General features: G+C 32.3%; 2 protein-coding genes across 2 annotated transcripts in view; one reads left to right on the forward strand and one right to left on the reverse strand.

The window, feature by feature from the left end:
- The window catches only part of LOC142345524 (uncharacterized), a 562,956-nt gene that overhangs the window by 435,494 nt on the left and 109,409 nt on the right, over positions 1–18,053 (reverse strand). The window lies entirely within an intron of this gene.
- Positions 1–18,053, forward strand: part of LOC142346288 (glutamate [NMDA] receptor subunit 1-like) — a 67,179-nt gene that overhangs the window by 820 nt on the left and 48,306 nt on the right. The window contains exons 2-6 of the mRNA XM_075398802.1: positions 8,013–8,204; positions 10,897–11,048; positions 12,042–12,195; positions 13,782–14,025; positions 17,599–17,739. Of these exons, the coding sequence (XP_075254917.1) occupies positions 8,013–8,204; positions 10,897–11,048; positions 12,042–12,195; positions 13,782–14,025; positions 17,599–17,739 (883 nt within the window). The remainder of the gene's footprint in view (positions 1–8,012; positions 8,205–10,896; positions 11,049–12,041; positions 12,196–13,781; positions 14,026–17,598; positions 17,740–18,053) is intronic.

The following is an 18,053-nucleotide window of genomic DNA, read 5'->3' on the forward strand; positions in this document are numbered from 1 at the left end:
AGTTTTGGTCAGTTATTTTTACTCACAATTTGATAAAAAAAAAATAATTTCACTCATTTTTTTAATCTTTTTAATAGTTTTAATTATTCTATTTGTTTTAATAGTGAAAATTTGGAAAAGTAGAGAATTTTTTTTGAAAAAAATTGAATCTGAATGATTCCCCGGCATCTCAAGAAATTTGAAATGTCACTTGATCGATCTATCCATTTTTGTTGATCGGTCTTTTTAATGATACAACAACGATACGTCTGCAGACGTTATCGATCTGTCAAAAACCGACCAAACAGAAAAAAATCGGACTGGCTGACAGGTTCCTAACCCCCCTCTTTTTAGTAGGTTTGAGAAAATGAAAGAATTACATCTTATAATATTATAATACATGATCAAACTGAACAAAGTTTACATATTATGTTGCGTCATAAATTTTATTGAGAAAAGTCAGTTCGAATTAAGGAAAATCTCATGTTGTCAGAATATGGATTTTCTAAGAATCAAATTCAGCTTAGATAAACTAAAATTTGTAATTTTCTGCGACAGTTTTGAACTTTTTGTTTCTGATTGGCGAGATATAAATCATGTCGTACACTGTTGTAATCCTAAGAGGAGGTGGGGCTAATTGTTCACAAGCCCCACCCAAACCAATATCGTCTTCAGTTCTATTCTGGGAAGCGAAGGATTCGAAACTTTTCCTCAACCAAAATTTTTCCCGCACGACTTGTACCTGTTTTGAATCTGGGCAATATGATTTGGATTTTGGGCTATTGAAGTCAGTTGTACTTTCTGAACTTCGGATCTGTCAAAAATGCTATTCGAACAATTCTGTCAGAATTCATTCAGCTATGTTCTTTCGCTTGAAATTTCCTCTAATGTTGATAACTTTAACTTAACTATTTTCACTTCAACTTAAATTCCTCCCCTTTTCTCTCAATTTGTGCGGGGACTTTTAGTCTCTAAAGGATTTCAGCACCTGCTAATAATTTAATTGAGCACATTCGGGCGAATTTTGGGAATACTTCAGGAAAAGTGTGAACTGTTGCACTGTTCAAACACTTCAAGGAAAACTTGGAAAAGAGAAATATCGTTAACATGCTCCAGGCTTGTTCTACTTATTAGAATACGGAATCTGAAAATAAAGACAGTGACCTTTTGAAATTTTGTTGAAAAATTTAGTCTCAAGGTTTTACGAATAATCACTTTAAATGCTTTTATAACCAATTGATTATATAAAGTTTGCGTGTCATATATGAACGATTTTTATTCTATTGTCTTACAATGTTTCAAATCAAGCTTAGAGGTTACCAAACTTCTGTTTTCTGTTGTTGTTGTTGTTGTTGTTGTTGTTGTTGTTGTTGTTGTTGTTGTTGTTGTTGTTGTTGTTGTTGTTGTTGTTGTTGTTGTTGTTGTTGTTGTTGTTGTTGTTGTTGTTGTTGTTGTTGTTGTTGTTGTTGTTGTTGTTGTTGTTGTTGTTGTTGTTGTTGTTGTTGTTGTTGTTGTTGTTGTTGTTGTTGTTGTTGTTGTTGTTGTTGTTGTTGTTGTTGTTGTTGTTGTTGTTGTTGTTGTTGTTGTTGTTGTTGTTGTTGTTGTTGTTGTTGTTGTTGTTGTTGTTGTTGTTGTTGTTGTTGTTGTTGTTGTTGTTGTTGTTGTTGTTGTTGTTGTTGTTGTTGTTGTTGTTGTTGTTGTTGTTGTTGTTGTTGTTGTTGTTGTTGTTGTTGTTGTTGTTGTTGTTGTTGTTGTTGTTGTTGTTGTTTAGATTCTTGTTGCGCTTTTCAGTTAAGGTTTTTCTTAAAATCTAGATTAATAATTTTTCGTAATTTTTCTAATTATTCTTAATTTTTCTAATTTTTCCTTAATACCTCAAAAATCCAAAAAAATGTCATGTTCTCTGAGATTTGGTATCAAATTTGCTCAAATGCACTCGCACGTGATTGAAATTTTCGTAAAATTTTTCTTAGAAGAAAACTTCAACAAGATTTCTAGTTTCTGACAATAAACTCATCGCTTATGAGAAATACTGGCATTTATAAGTGCGAGAAATTGCGAAATCAAAACATCTTGCACGCAAACACATATTGTTCAATTCCTTGGAGCAGCGATTTTCTCAAATATTAATTTTTTTATCTATAAAAATAAAATTCTTACAACCAAAAAAGTAATAATGTATATGTTTTATTATGAAAAGCATGTATTGTACAATAGGATACAGGTGATCACATTTCGTCTTTGAATGATCTTGACGGGATCGGAAAATGGACCAGTTTTGAATTCAAAACAGCATCTTTTACTTGAAACAGTAGTGTGCTAATTGTTACCACAATTTGTTTTAAGCTCTCAACTTTCGGCATTTGTTATCACCCATCCTCTCTTTCTAATTGTTCCTTAAGGCCTCATTTCTCTGTCCAAGTACATTTTTAACACGTAGACCTTCTAATCAAGCTATGATTAGAATGATTAAAAGGACTAAAAGGAATGATTAAAAGAATGTTCAATGATTCTTTAGAAAACTATATGATTGTTTAGAAATTCAAAACATTTTCAATTACATGACAAAAAATTGCTAGCTTGATTATGATTCAAAGTTTACGGCAATTTGACAATATGATTGACATTTTCGTAAACTTTTACATGGAAGAAGATAACTTCAACAAAATTACTAGTTTCTGTTAATAAAATTCATCGCTTTTGAAAAATTCTGGCATTTATAAGTGCTAGAAATTGCGCAAATAAAACATCTTACATTCAAACACATACTGATTAGTTCCTTGGAGCAGCGATTTTCTCAAAATCTTAAATTTTATTAAAAAAATAAATTGCTTACATCCAAAAAATTTAATAATGTGTATGCTTTATTATGATAAACATTTATTGTACAATAGGGAACAGCTCGCGATTGGATGATCTAGACGAATCCAGTATTTTAGTATTGTGAAGATGGACCAGTTTTGGATTCAAAAGAGAATCTTTTAAATGAAACAAAAGTGTGCTAATTGTTACCATAATTTGTTTTAGGCTCTCAATTTTGGGCATTTGCTATGACCCGATTCTCTCTTTTTTAGTGTTCATCAAGGCCTCATTTCTCCGTCCAAGCATACTTTAAACAAGTAGATCTTCTAATCAATCTATGATTTGCTTTTTAAGGCTACCATTTTGCCATTAAAATGACAAAGTGTGTTCCATGATTGTTTAGAAAACTCATATGATTTGATTTTTGATATTTAAAATATCTTCAAACACATGGCAAAAAAGCAGCTTGATTATGATTCGAAACTTACCACAATTTGGCAACGATTCTGGATTTATGCCTCTATTTCTCAGAGTAAAAATCAGCGACAATATAATAGAAAAGTCAGAAAAATTGGTTGCAGAAATGGCATCTTTTTTTTTGTCAAAATCAACAAAGTGAGTCAATCAATCAGTAAGAATATTTAGTTCAATTTAAACAATCACAGTGAAACTGCTTTTCCGCTATCATTTTTTAGCAAGCAAAATCTCGCTCGACACAACAGTGGAGTTATCCTAAAAACCAGGAGATTCAATTAAAATTTTTGATTCCGAGTAAATGATATTTTAGCAGAATAATCAAAATGTTTAGTATTTTTTATTTTCTCTTGGGAATTTGTCTGCAAGAGAAGGTTGCACAGGTTAAAAGACTCCTTCACTCAAAAATTTTTGAAATGGCTATATATCTTCTCGTTAATTTTCAAAAAATTCTTCTGAAATCTGAACTGTAAAGTCACATGATAACTGTTGAAAGCTTAATTTCAATTTCTATAAATTCCACTGCCTACTGTCTACTGATTATTTTTTGGCGTCGGACGATTTGGAACATTTATATGCAAACTCATATCATCACTCCCCCTTATTTCAATTTATTTTCATAATTTTTTGCATTGAGAGAAATGTTTCAAAAATTTCTTCTTTTTTTAAAAAACTAAAGTTTTTTTAGTGAATTTTTTTAGTGAATTTTTAGTGAAAGTTTAATTAGTGAATTTTTAGTGAAAATTTAATTAGTTTTTTAGTGAATTTTTTAGTGAAAGTTTAATTAGTGAATTTTTTTGTTCACCTATGATAATATTTTTTTCCAATTAATTTGTTTTCTTATAATTTCTTTTGTTGATTCTGAGGCGGTTTTGGCCAATTGAGAAAGAATCAAAGAACTCTAGTTGATAAAACTGATGAGAGCCAAAAAATTATCTTACGCAAGTGCTACTCTCCAATCCTTAGCAAGGAGGCTCGGTTGTGTGCGATGGCACATAAAGTTCCGACCCCGCTGATCCACAATTTTGGCATAATTGTCTACCAAATGAGGAACAGGTAAATAAACCCAAAAATTCAAGTATTTTATCAAAAAAATGGTGTATGAACGAAGAGATAGCCTCCAAAGCAAATAACTCAGTGGAGTGAAAAAATGATGCATTAGATTGATGATATATGCCAATATTAAGAAAGCAACTCAAGACGAAAAGCAAAATCAAAAAACAACAACAAACATTAATTCCATCAAAAACTTTTTGTCCGTTTTAAAAACAAAAGTTAATAACAAAGTCAGAAAAGCGTCAGATAAAACTGAAATTAAACACAAAAACTTGTAGCTCACTAGAAAAGATATGGGACCAGTCCATAATAAGGCTTGATTACAATTCGCTTATTTGAAAAAAACAATTAATTTCAAAGTAATGAAAACCATTAGAAATCAACTAAAATATCCCTTTGGTTGAAAATTACCAATGCTTCTACAGAGGGGAATTAAGAACTGTCGGTATTCAATTTTATATGCGGTTAAAGAAGAACAACAAATAGACAATAAACAAAGAATCAGTTAAAATTGCCAGAAACCACATTTGCAGTCGTAAAGCCATACTTCAGCCCTCAAAATATGTTCAATTGCACCATCTGGGAACATCAATAAAAGATTATGCAGCATCTCATTAATGAAACTAGGAAACAGTCAGACAAAAATGAAAAAAAGTCAAAAATAAGTAATAATTGTTTTTTTTTCGAAAAAAACTTATTTCCGAAGACATGAAAGCCGTTAAATACAAAATGAAATAATTAAATAGGTTCGCTCATTCTTCCAAAGGAAGCACTTGAGACCTGCAATTACCCTGAATATCTCTTACGTCTACAAAAAGAACGTAAATATGACAAATTAAATTACTTTATTTTGTGAAAAACCCGTGTTGAAGCCAGTAAATTCATCAAGAAATCTTTAAAAACATTGGATTTTGTGACACCAATCACTTTTGACACCTTCCCTTTGCAACAACAGTGTCATATTTGGCCTATATTTAACGAGACTAGGTAACAAACAGACAATAAAAGGAACAAAATTGCAAAGGTAAAATGTTTTTTTTTATTTTCGAAAACATTTGTTTTCAAAATCAGGAAAGCCATCAGCTATCTTTTAATATCAAATATCGGCTCATCTATTATTCCATAAGAACTGTCGGTATTCAATTTTATATGCGGTTAAAGAAGAACAACAAATAGACAAAAAACAAAGAATCAGTTAAAATTGCCAGAAAACACTTTTGCAGCCGTAAAGCCATACTTTAGCCCTCAAAATATGTTCGATTGCACCATCTGGGAACATCAATAAAAGATTATGCAGCATCTCATTGATGAAACTAGGAAACAGTTAGACAAAAATGAAAAAAAGGCAAAAATAACTAATACTTGTTTTTTTTCGAAAAAAACTTATTTCCGAAGACATGAAAGCCGTTAATTACAAAATGAAATAATTAAATAGGTTTGCTCATTCTTCCAAAGGAAGCACTTGAGACCTGCAATTATCCTGAATATCTCTTACGTCTACAAAAAAAACGTAAATATGACAAATTAAATTACTTTTTTTTTTAAAAACCCGTGTTGAAGCCAGTAAATTCATAAAGAAATCTTTAAAAACATTGGTTTTTGTGACACCAATCTCTTTTGACACCTTCCCTTTGCAACAACAGTGTCATATTTGGCCTATATTTAACGAGACTAGGTAACAAACAGACAATAAAGGGAACAAAATTGCGAAGGTAAAATGTTTTTTTTTTTATTTTCGAAAACATTTGTTTTCAAAATCATGAAAGCCATCAGCTATATTTTAATATCAAATATCGGCTCATCTATTCTTCCATAAAAAACCAATGACACCAGGTCTCTGTTCAGGAAATTTCATACGACTAAAAGAAAAAATAAAAACGACAGTTAAAGACAGAATTAAAAAATCCAATTAAATTCCTCGAGAAAGTAGTGTAGAAGCCTTAAAGAACCAAAATCTATATCTTTAAGGATCGATATATTATCAATTTTGACTTATTTTGAACGGCAATAATGTTATGTATGAACTGTCAATTACGTGATAATGTGACAAATCTAGAAAACATGAAGAATGGCAAATACAAAAAAAATAAAAAAAATGTGAAATCTAGTAGTATCAAAGCCACAAAACCATAACTTGAGGCATAAAACCGCCATAAAGATTGAATTTAAATTCAGTAGAGAGAAGAAGCATTCTTTCCTTGCTGACAATAAGCTACAATTTGACCAAAATAAAACAAAATGGAGGCGATTTTCAATAAGCTATTTTATATTTAAAAATCAACAAATATTTTTAAAAGTCAAAACGAACATAAGTTTTCAAGCGATCTATTAAACTAGATAAATTAATTGGAGCTAATTAGGAAACCAATTAGAGCTTCGACTTATCACTAGTGAGCTTTGATTTGAAATGTTCTGTTATTTAATAAATATAAAAAATATCGAATTTTTTAAAATAAAGATACCGACTGATTACAGTTCGAATTGGATTGTAACAGTCCAAGATTTGTCGAAAAATTGCCGTACTAATGCTGTTCGTCCATTATGAACACTTAATTTTTCAAATGTCATAGATATTGATATTTTGTTAGTCATAAAAACCAAAAAAAAATGCTGCGTTTTTGATAATCAACGAATAAAGTTAGCAAGAAACGGCAAAATTTTAATTACAGAGCACTCGCAACGGAATTTGAAGTATAAATAGCCCCCGTTTGAGTCTACAAAGATTATGTTTGTGGTGTATGGGTGTGTAATTCCTGCAAATTTAATCAAAGTGGATTAATGTAATTATTTCGTGCTTTTTTGATGAAAAAGTCTGAATTTGGAAATATTTAGCCAGAAGTTTTCACAAAAAAAAATTATTTGAAAATAAACGACCATATTTTTTTATTTTTAAAAATAAAATAAGCAACACTATCCTACAAAATTTTAACAAATTTTAGCGAAATTGACAATATTTTAGTAAATAAAGAAAAAGTGAATAAATTCAACGGAACTCATTCTATTTTCTCAAAAGTTTAAACCTCGATAATTCCCTGTAAAAAACGAAAATTGAAACATCTTTTTAATTTTATATTCTGCGTTGAACGAGCTTTCTAATGATACCAGTCTCAACTCTGTATGATGAATATATCGATCGGCCAAAATTGACTGAACAAAAAAATCCCATTTGATTATATAGTTCCTCCACCCCTCAAGAGGGGTCGGAACAATTAAGAACTTTTAGACGTTTCCACGCTAAACCCCGTTAGCTCTAACTGCTACAGTTTCTTTTTCTTTTAAAAGTTAGTTGATCAGAACCAAAAATTTACATTGAACATTTCTTTTTTCTCTTTTTTTCTTAAAAATTTCCAAATGAGAAAGATTTGACCTCAGTGACACACCGAAGTGACCTCTGATTATACAATTGTGCGCTCGAACCAAAACTCAGAGCCTTTAATTTCGGTCTGGAAACACACCGTGTTCGTTCGACTTGAGTCTGATCAGAGGTGACTTTCGTCTGGCACCTCAACCTGAGATGTAAATTAATAAATGATAAAAACATTATTCAAATGAAATATTATTATTATATATATATATATATATATATATATATATATATATATATATATATATATATATTTAATATATATTATTTGATGATTAAATTATTATCTATAATTTTGATGATTAATTAAATATGGAATTGTTCTTTCCATATTTAGACAGTTCTTCGCTAAGTCGCGTGAGTACTACTATAGTGGAGTGTATGACAAAGACATGACTGTTCACAACATCACGTGGCACGAGGGAGACAGAGAGGGAGTCACTTGTAGAGAGATGGAGATGTCTAAACTCACTGTCTTTGTCATGCATGGCTCACCCAAGGAGGCCAGCCTCCTATTCACAACATGCAAGTTAGTACCCTTGGGACACAAAAAACAAAAAGTAGTACCCTTGGGTCACAAAATCCACAAGTTAGTACCCTTGGAATACAAAATACCAAAATGCCCGTACCTAAGACTCAGTGACAATCAGTACTGATTTTTAAAAAATTTTGAAAATTTTCATGTTTTAGTACTAACTCAGAAGGACTTCAGAACCAACTGTGACGTGATTTCTGAATTTCTCTGAATCAGAGCAAAATTCAGAGAAAATATTCTGTATTCTTCTGAATCAGAATATAATTCAGAATGAATCACTGAATTAGCTCTGAATCAGACAAATTCAGTGCAAAATGTGACTTGAATTAGATTCTGACTCAGTACTGAATTTGCCTTGGAGTTAGGTATGGGTGACTTCAATTATAAGATCTATTCTGGTCCCACTTGGATAGTTATATCAGAGGATGATTTTATGCTAAATAATCTGGTAGATTAAATAAACAGTATTATGAAATATTGCATAGTGTCTGGGTGTTTTGTCATATTGGTTATTTCAGCATTCTGTATTTTGTGTTCACACCTTTAATTTCAGTATAAAATTAATCTAATTACATGTTTACTAAAAATTTTAATATTAGGCGTCTTGAAAATCAATAATCTCTAACGAAACGGTTGTCAAGTTTTTTCCCCCCATGGATGTGAAAAGCACTTTGTTGGTAAATAAAACCAATGAAACCTTATGTGCTGCGTTTACATAAAACAGTCTTTTTGTGTTTTCGTTGACTGCTTCAATGGTCCGTTACTTTCTTCAGTGGACAAAACTCTCCTTTTTTGGTGTATGACAACAGTTGCAAAAGTTATCTGTGAAATAACACGTTAACGCGCGTACCTAACATCAGTACTGATTGAGAGCGAGTTCAGTGAAATTTTGATTTTCAATTATGATTCAAAACCGTTTCAGAATAGTTTCTTTATCAATTCTGAAACCTTTCTGAATCAGAGGAAAATTCAGATTGCGTTACTGAATTGCCTCTGAATCAGAAGGAAACTTTTTTCAACCATAATGAGAGACAAAAATTTTCCCGTCAATTTTTAAACCGTTTTTTAGCTTTCGGAACGCGCCCAACTAAAACTACGAGAAATGCTTTCTCCTGACACTGCAAGTTTGTAACACTCTTTTATCGCAACTCTTACTATGAAAAACAGTGGCGATAAAAGGTTGTGATTAATTTGTAGTCTTATCACGACAGCAGTGTACAAAAGATTATGCCACTGCTGTAATCGCAACAAGAGTTGATTAAGCACATTACCACACAATTGTCATTGACCTCTCAGAGATATTCAAATTTTCCGGTTCACCTCAAAGTATTGAAAGTATTTTAACCGAGTTTTTTCTTGATCAGCACAAAAAGTACACGTTAATAGACAAATAGGAGCCTTCAAATCCTATTTTTACCTATGAGAACGAACAGCCACAATTTAATTTTATTAATTAATAACAAAACGGATACTGTGATAAATTTATTTAACAGCTACAAGCATGTGAATATCTAAATTCAGCTTTATAATCAGAATAATTTACATGTTTACTTCAAAAAAGGAAGCACTGCGTGAAAATGTGAATAAAACTATGTGAAGAAAACTCAAACTCATGAAAACCTTATCTGCTGCGTGTACCTACCACTGTCTTTTCGTGTTTTCGCTGACTGCTTCCATGGATTGGGTACTTTCTTCAATGGACAACCCCCCTTTTTTGGGTGTATGACAACATTTGCATAACTTGCCTGAGAAATAACACGATAACGTCCAACTAAAATTACAAGAAATGCTTTGTTAAATGTCTACGAATTTTTAGCACTCTTTTATCGCCACTCTTACTATGAAGATCAGTGACGATAAAAGAAAGTGATTAAATTCTTGTCAAATCACGGCAGCAGTATGATAAAGTTATGCAACTTTTGTAATCGCAACGAGAGCTAATAAGACACATTACCACACAATTGTCATTGATCTCTCGAAGTTATTCAAATATTCGTGTTCGTGTCAAAATTTGTTAATAACTCGATAGCGATATTAAACTTGTGATAGTATCCATCGGTCATAATTCGTCGATAAATATTACCACACGGTTGTTATTGCTTTTGAGATGTTGTCAAACTCTAAGGCAAAGCCGAGTTGTCGAAAACCTTATAGAGGACGATAGTAACCTTGTGATATTGTATTTAACCGAGTCTCGTTGCGGTTATGACAGTTGCTCAGCTTACATCATCTTGCAGTTGAATAGACTATCTTTTTCCGTCACTTTTGTCTATCTACTCTTTATATGGCAACAGTGGCGAGAAAACAGTTGGAAAAAGAATTCAAAAAGTAGAAATTAAGGTTTTTGGCGCTACCAAGCTAACCTAGGGGTTAGCTCTAGATTATACAGGTGTTGTTATCACAACGGGAGTTGATTAACGTGTTTTTAACCTCGATGGATCATTCTTAGACAGCCTTTAGCAATCGCAAGCAGCTTTCGTCAGCGCAATTTCGCTTCGAGATGCTATCTTCATCTGCATCGGTGAGTATTCTGGTATTTCAGAGTATTTTAGAATTATACTGACAAATTTTCAATAGGATGTTGCAAAAATTGTGTACTTTGTCAACCGTATCGTACTGAAAATCTGGTAGCTAATTGGCTGGCGAAATAAAAGAGCTTTTCAGCAGGTCTGTTTTTGTTTAACAGGTATTTGCTTCGGAGGATTCGGCCAGCTATAATAGTGTCAGAGTCCCTGGTCACCGAAGACCCCCAATACATGCAAGACTACCCAGACGGAGTTCTGGCTGTGAAGAGAATGCCAAACACTAACATAGAACTCGCTCTAAACACCTCAATAGGCATACTTCATGTTCATACTTCATGTTCTAGTTGATTGAGAATGGTTATGTTGCAAGAACCTTGCGAGAATCTTGCAAAATAACCGTCCGAAATGCAATAGTATTGTAAGATAACCGAACATCTTACAAGACTCTTGCAAGATAACCGTCTTGCAAGAACCGCCGGAAACAAGAATAGCGTTATTTGCAAGAATCTTGCAAGATCTTGTAAGACAACCATCCTTGCTCGTCTAGGTACAAACCGAAAATTATTTTATGTTTAATTAAAAAAACTTGAATTCTGAGTTAGAGCAGTTATTATATAACTGAGACAATAACAACGGCAGTGTTAACTAATTACATTTGAATTTAGTTCAAGAAATCCTTGACCGAACTTAGATAATATTGCATCCAAAATTAATTGAACTGGTAAATCATTATTAGATAAATTTCGAAATATTATAAGCTTTAATTCTCAAAATGAAGAGAATATTATCACATTTTGAAAGTTTGAGAATGAAAATAATTAGTTTCAAACAGATTTTGACTTAAATGTAAATGTGAAACATCATTTGTGATAAAAAATCAGCATTGTGATTTCAAATTAGTTTGCTTTTCAAAGTTTGGTTAATTAAAAATATTGAGTTTGGAGCATTAGACGAAGTATTTCGTGGGCGTTTACTATTTTTCTAAGCTATAAGTTATAATAATTGGGAATATGGACAACGGTATAACTATTTTTTTTTTAAAAAAAACTTATTACTACTATCTCTAAAATTATGATTATTTATGTTTTGTTCATTTTTATTGTAGAAAGCTCGTATGTAATCATAAATTGATCGATAGTTACAGATTGTTAGTTTTTTTAGAAAAAAGTTTTTTATTGCACATGTAATGACTATCTCCATCTACTTGACTACGCGTTGAGAAATTTCAATCAATTATTTTTGATAGATAATTAAATTATTATAACTGAGAGAGATTATAACTGCGAACATAAAGTATGCTGGTTAGATATTCTGATCAACGCCACAAAAGACCTGGTCAATATCAAATACGAGGACCCTAGATTCTCAAATGTCAACTTCCAAAGAGATCTACAGCTGTCGGAAAGAACTCAGCCGATTCCAAAGTTCAGGAGCACTGTCTTTGCACACAGATTTAGAGAGTAAGTTTCACTACGAAGTTCTGATAATAGGTAGCCGAGTCGGATCATCTTTTCCGTTTCTGCCCCCCCCCCAGTACGTTACGCACCCCCCCCCCCCGTTACAGAGCACGTGCCATTACATAGTAAATCATTATGTAAAAATATGGCACGTGCGGCTGGAGGTTGCAAATAATATGCGCCCACTAAGCTGGGAGGGGGCATCACAAACGGAAAAGATCCGCCGAGTCTTTAGCCGGATTTCTTAATTACTCTCAAACGAAGTTTGTAGCGATTCTTTTAGGCCGGTTGGTCTTTGTTACAACTCGAAGAGACGCATTGGCGTTCTACCGGTTTTTAAGCTGAAGCAAATTTAATCAAACTTACAATTTGACTTCTTTTTTTCAAACATGACTTCTGTTTTAGAACGTTGCTTTCTCTTTTTGAACTTTGACTCTAACAGTAGCTTAGTTTCGACGTACAATATACTGAGCGTCAAAGAAAAGTTAGCAGCCCTACATTTTACGGAGTAAAAACTCATTTTTTGACGCCATATTGCTCCATCTTGTAATAAGATTTTGGAAATTTTTTTAACCCAATAAATCCCCTTGGCTAGTGGTCCTGCCTACTTATGAAATTCAGTTATAACTTAAGGGTAACTTACCAAATACTCCAATGTAAAATTGAACTCCGTCCAAATGTGACAACAAAAAGAAAGTTTTCAATAAATCACGTTCTCTTCAAACCGTTTCTCTGGATCTATTTTGTTCCCCCCCCCCCAGCTTAGTGAGCATAAATCCTAGGCGCACGTTCTATTCACTTACATAGTAACGTGCTATATAACAACATATATTTTGTAAGTGGGGGTCATAAAAAACTTTGGGGGGGGGACGGAATATATCCAAAAAATATCAATTAGAGGCAACTTTCTTTTAATCATCATAAATTTCAAATAAGTTCGTCAATTTTAAATTAGGCTAGCTGGTTAGTTACCGTTACTTAATATCTGAATTCCCTAAGTAGGCAAAAACATTAGCCAAGGGGATAATTGGGTAAAAATATTCTGCAAATTAGTTGCAACAAGGAATTACGTTGCGTAGAAAATTGAACTTTTGGGGTGCTATCAATTTGGATTCAAAGTCTTTTCTTACTTCAAACCGGGTCTTCACATCAGTCGACCTCTCAATTAGGGAAGTAAAAACAGATTTAAAAAAGGCTAACCCTACAGCACTTTGCCCGGGCCGAGGTGTCACCGCTAAAAATTGCTAAAAGATGTAAGATTTGCGGTGAATTTGAGTAAAAAGTGTAAGATTTGTGCTCAATGCGATGAATGCGGTGAAAAAAAATAAGCGGTGAAAAATTGTTTTTCACCGCTTATGCGCCGCTAAAATCGCAAATCTTACAAATATTCACCGCTAAATTCAACGCTAATCTTACAAAAATTCACTGCTATCAATGCATTCAACGCTAAAAGACGCGGGCTCTTTGCGGTTAAGAGTTTTTTTGACCGCTATTCACCGCTAATCTTACATTATTTTTTGAACGAACCTCGACCCGGGTGACAACATAAACCATATATTCCAATAGACTTTGATTGGTTTTTTCTACAGGTGTCTAATGAGCACGATGTCATTCAACCCACACTGCAAGAGACCAATGAGCGGAATGTACCAAGTACTCAACCTACACACTCAACCCAAATATTCATCCTCACAATTCCAACAGCCCCAATCTCCCCCCAATTCCCAATCTTCATCAGGGTTCAAATCTCCCGATAACTTCGGCTCCACTTCCATGCCAGGCCAGCCGAAGAGACTCTGGAATTTTAAGGGGGTCATTTCTGAAAAGACTAAGGTTAGATTTAGTCGCCATTTGAGGTGACATTTTTTCTGGTCCTGCTTGGGTCGGTTTGGCTAATATGCACCGTTTCATCGTAAAAACAGAACCCTAGTCTAGACCTGGAACTATTAAAAGACTGCCCTCGACTGTTATAGGGCATGAAAGGACAGTCATGTATAGATTTTTGGTATGAAAGGAATTTGTCTGGACTTTAAGTGATGCCCTCGACTCTGGCTGGAACTAAGACAACCGTCCTCAAATTTGGCTAGACCATAAATTAGGAAACAATTTGGCTGGACTTATGAAAATAATTTAGCTCAACTTTAGATGCGTCCTCGACCATGTATTTAAAGTCTTTTTTTACCTCCCCCTCAGACTTTAGATGTCTTTTCATAAGTCCATGTTGTATGAGCTTAGCATTGTAACCTGTTAAAGACCTCAACTTGTTTCTATTAAGAAGTCAATATTGATTATAATCTTTTGATCCAGCTTCAGTGGTAAATACGAGCAAACGCCTTTCAGTAGGCTGAAAGTTTTTAAAAGTATCTTTTTCTTAAATTTCGAAAATTTTTGTTACATAATCAATTTTCGCTTATGAATAAGTTGATATATGCACGCAGGAACGCCAAGCAGAATTACAATAGCGCAATGCAATTTAGAGATAGTTAGAAAACTGCCAAAGGACATAAAAAATAATTTTTAAAAAGAAATTGTTTGTCGCAATTGAGTACAGTATACAGTCTGCAATTTGAATTGGACAGAAATATTGATTAAAATCATAATTTAAATTTAAAATCTCAATCAAAAATGTACATAAACCATACAAAAGATCCGATTTCTAATAGTAAAGTTATAATTGTCTATTTACGAAGTCATAAACACGGCTCAAAATCGTGGTGGATTATTGGCAGGAGGAAAAATAAAAAAACTGGACGTTGAGGCTTGAATTAGAAGAAAAATCCTATCTAAAGCAAGATTTTGCTCAATATTTATAATTAAAAATTAATAATAAAAATAATATGAATAATAATAATAATAATAATAATAATAATAATAATAATAATAATAATAATAATAATAATAATAATATTAATAATAATAATAATAATAATAATAATTATTATTATTATTATTATTATTATTATTATTATTATTATTATTATTATTATTATTATTATTATTATTATTATTATTATTATTATTATTATAGTATTAAGTGTTGGAATTCTAGAAAAACGAAACTGTCTATTCACGTGAACAACAACTTTCTCCATAAAATAAAATTTGAGATCCAACAATCAATATATATCCCGTTTTCAAACTAACTTCACGCTGAAAAGTGTTAAGTAGCAAATCGCATCCATTTACTATTGACTCACAAATGATTTCAAAAGTGACCAAAGTGACCACTGAACTTACTTATGAATCAAATTGAGAATACAAAATTAGGTCAAACTCAAATAGAGCTTACGAAAATCACATATTCACGTAGTAAGTCACAAGTGAGGTAAGTCATTTTTACCTTTGGCATGTATCAAAGTTTTTTCTAGCAAATTGGTTATCAGTTCATATAGAAACAAATACGCCAAAATAAAAATTACCCTGGTTCAAATTCAAATTTCTATGAAAAAACTGAGGAATTCCAAGTGGGGAGCGCCAGCTCTGTCTTGAACAGCAAAAACTATTTGACAAAATCTATCTAGTTTAAAATATGCAGTGGAAGTTGACTAAATTATGATTTGGAATCTGCTTTATTAGTGCAAAATACAAATATAGTCCTTACAAATACGGGGGTATCTTGAGAGGAGATGCAAAGAAGTTTTCACTCAAATAACAAATAATGAGAAAATCGGGAAGCTTGGACAAATATTCGCTTTATAAAAAAAGATGCTGTGTCTGTGTATTCGCCGAATTACAAATACGTTATTCAACGTATCCTTTCCGGAAGTTTTTCTTGTGGCCTATCATCTAGTTGTCTTCTAAATGCAAGTACTGTATATACTGCATCTAATTACTGTATCCCTATTTTGTGAAACTCACTGATTATGGTTATCTACTCTTAATTGTCTCTGAAAGAAAAGAATTGTCAGTTATATTTAAGACTTTTCGGTCGAAATTTGACTATTCGAGGCTCCCATATTTTTTCAGGCGACCAAATTCTTATAACCATTATTGCTGCTCACATTTAAATAAAAAATTAAACTTTTCCTCCGTGAAATATTTAACTTATTTTTTATTGTCATTTCTATAGGAAACCAATGAAAAAACATAACACAGCAAGCTTGGGTTCAGTTCAGATTTGGACACGTCTTCAGAATGTTTTGGCTTATGCTAAATTTTTAAATTTAATGTTCTGTGTCTGTTTCACATTACTTTTTTTCCAACAAAACTCCTCAACCAAATAGCTAGAACTAAAACCAAAAACATGTCTTAAAAATCATGAAAGAACCTGATGTGAGCCCTGGTAATCATATAAAATTATGAGTAATTTTACAGATTTGTAGAAAATATACAGAAACTATTAAGTAAAACCTAGAAGACACGAAAAGTTCATATATAAGATATTTAGGAATTGAAAATACGAAAAAAATCTTCTTTGCTCTGAGAGAAAAATCAATTTTAGAAACTTCCTTCGTATAAAAATTTCGAGGGCAAATAAAGCGGCCTGCAAAAATTGAAAATAAAAACGAACCGAAAAAAGAAATAAAAAAGTCTATATGTTATTGTTCCATTATTCACCATTCACAAGCACTTCAAAACAGAATTTTCACTTTTCGAACTTATTAGCTGTGCGAAAGGTTCCTTGTTGGAAGAATCGCTATTTAGTGCTTCCATGAAGTAAGTTAACAATGAGCAAAGAGGAAAATTTCAATCAATTTTGCGTTTTATGGAAACAAAACCAGTTTGAGCATATTTTTGGACTAAAATTAGATTGCCCAAACTTTATTAATTTATTAATAAGTAATCAAAATCAAATACTTATTTGTTCTTTGTGATGTTGATTTCAAAACCACTAATTATCATCTTAAACCACAATTAGAATTGAGTAGGACATTTCTGAAACTAATTGCTAATTCCGCTTTCATTCATTTCGGTAATTAGATACTATATCCTTGGAAACGGAGTAAATTTAAGCAAATTTGAACTAAGTTAGCCTAGTGTCACTCGTTTCCAAATAAGCTAACAACTTTAGTCCTAACACACGGATCGTGGAAAAGACTTACAAAGTCGAGTAGGTATACTCGATTTTTCGGACATAGGGCACATAATGTGATGATACAATAGAAATACCAGTGTTCAGTATACAAAAAGGAGAACTTTGTATGTCTGTTTTTAGCAATTATTTTTTTGAGCTTTGGTAATCATACAAAGATCCTATACGAACTTTAGCAATCATTGCATTAATATTATTATAATTTAATATGTCTTGTGCTTAACCATCATTTATATTAGTACCATTGATAAAAATGTTCTTCCAGGGTGCATTTCCGATTTTTTAAAAAAATATATCAAATACAGTTTTTTTCCAAAAAAAAGTTTTACGCCCGCCTAGGAAATTATTGATATTTTGAGTTTGGTTTGCTTTAGGTAGTTCTGGACCACATAGTATGGACTGGGAATACGTATGCAGTGCCAGACTTGAGCAACAGTGCCAGAAGGAGCATCAAAGTGGCCATGGCAGCCATAGAGCCATTCCTATCAATCAAACAGCCAGGTGCTGACAGAAGGGTGAGTCGAAACAAAAACCCACTATCATATTTTACGCCAAATAGTTTTAGAATGATTGCAGAATGTTTTTTTCTGAGGCTGAAAAGTGATAAGAACAAAATTAAACATTTTAAAATTAAACAATAAGGACTTCAGAATTGCAGCAAAAATCTATAACATAGGATAGAGGTATTTATGAATACTTTGGAAATTAGTTATGAAAAAAGGAGTTAAATGAGGCCAGTAAAGATATTGAATTGAAAGTTAAGGAAACAAAAAAAATTAGAAGACAGAGAATTTGCGCGATACACTTAAATTTTTTGTATAAAAGATCA

Source organism: Convolutriloba macropyga, chromosome 9, assembly GCF_964194025.1.
Source record: "Convolutriloba macropyga chromosome 9, txConMacr16.3, whole genome shotgun sequence".
NCBI classification, from domain to species: Eukaryota; Metazoa; Xenacoelomorpha; order Acoela; family Convolutidae; genus Convolutriloba; species Convolutriloba macropyga.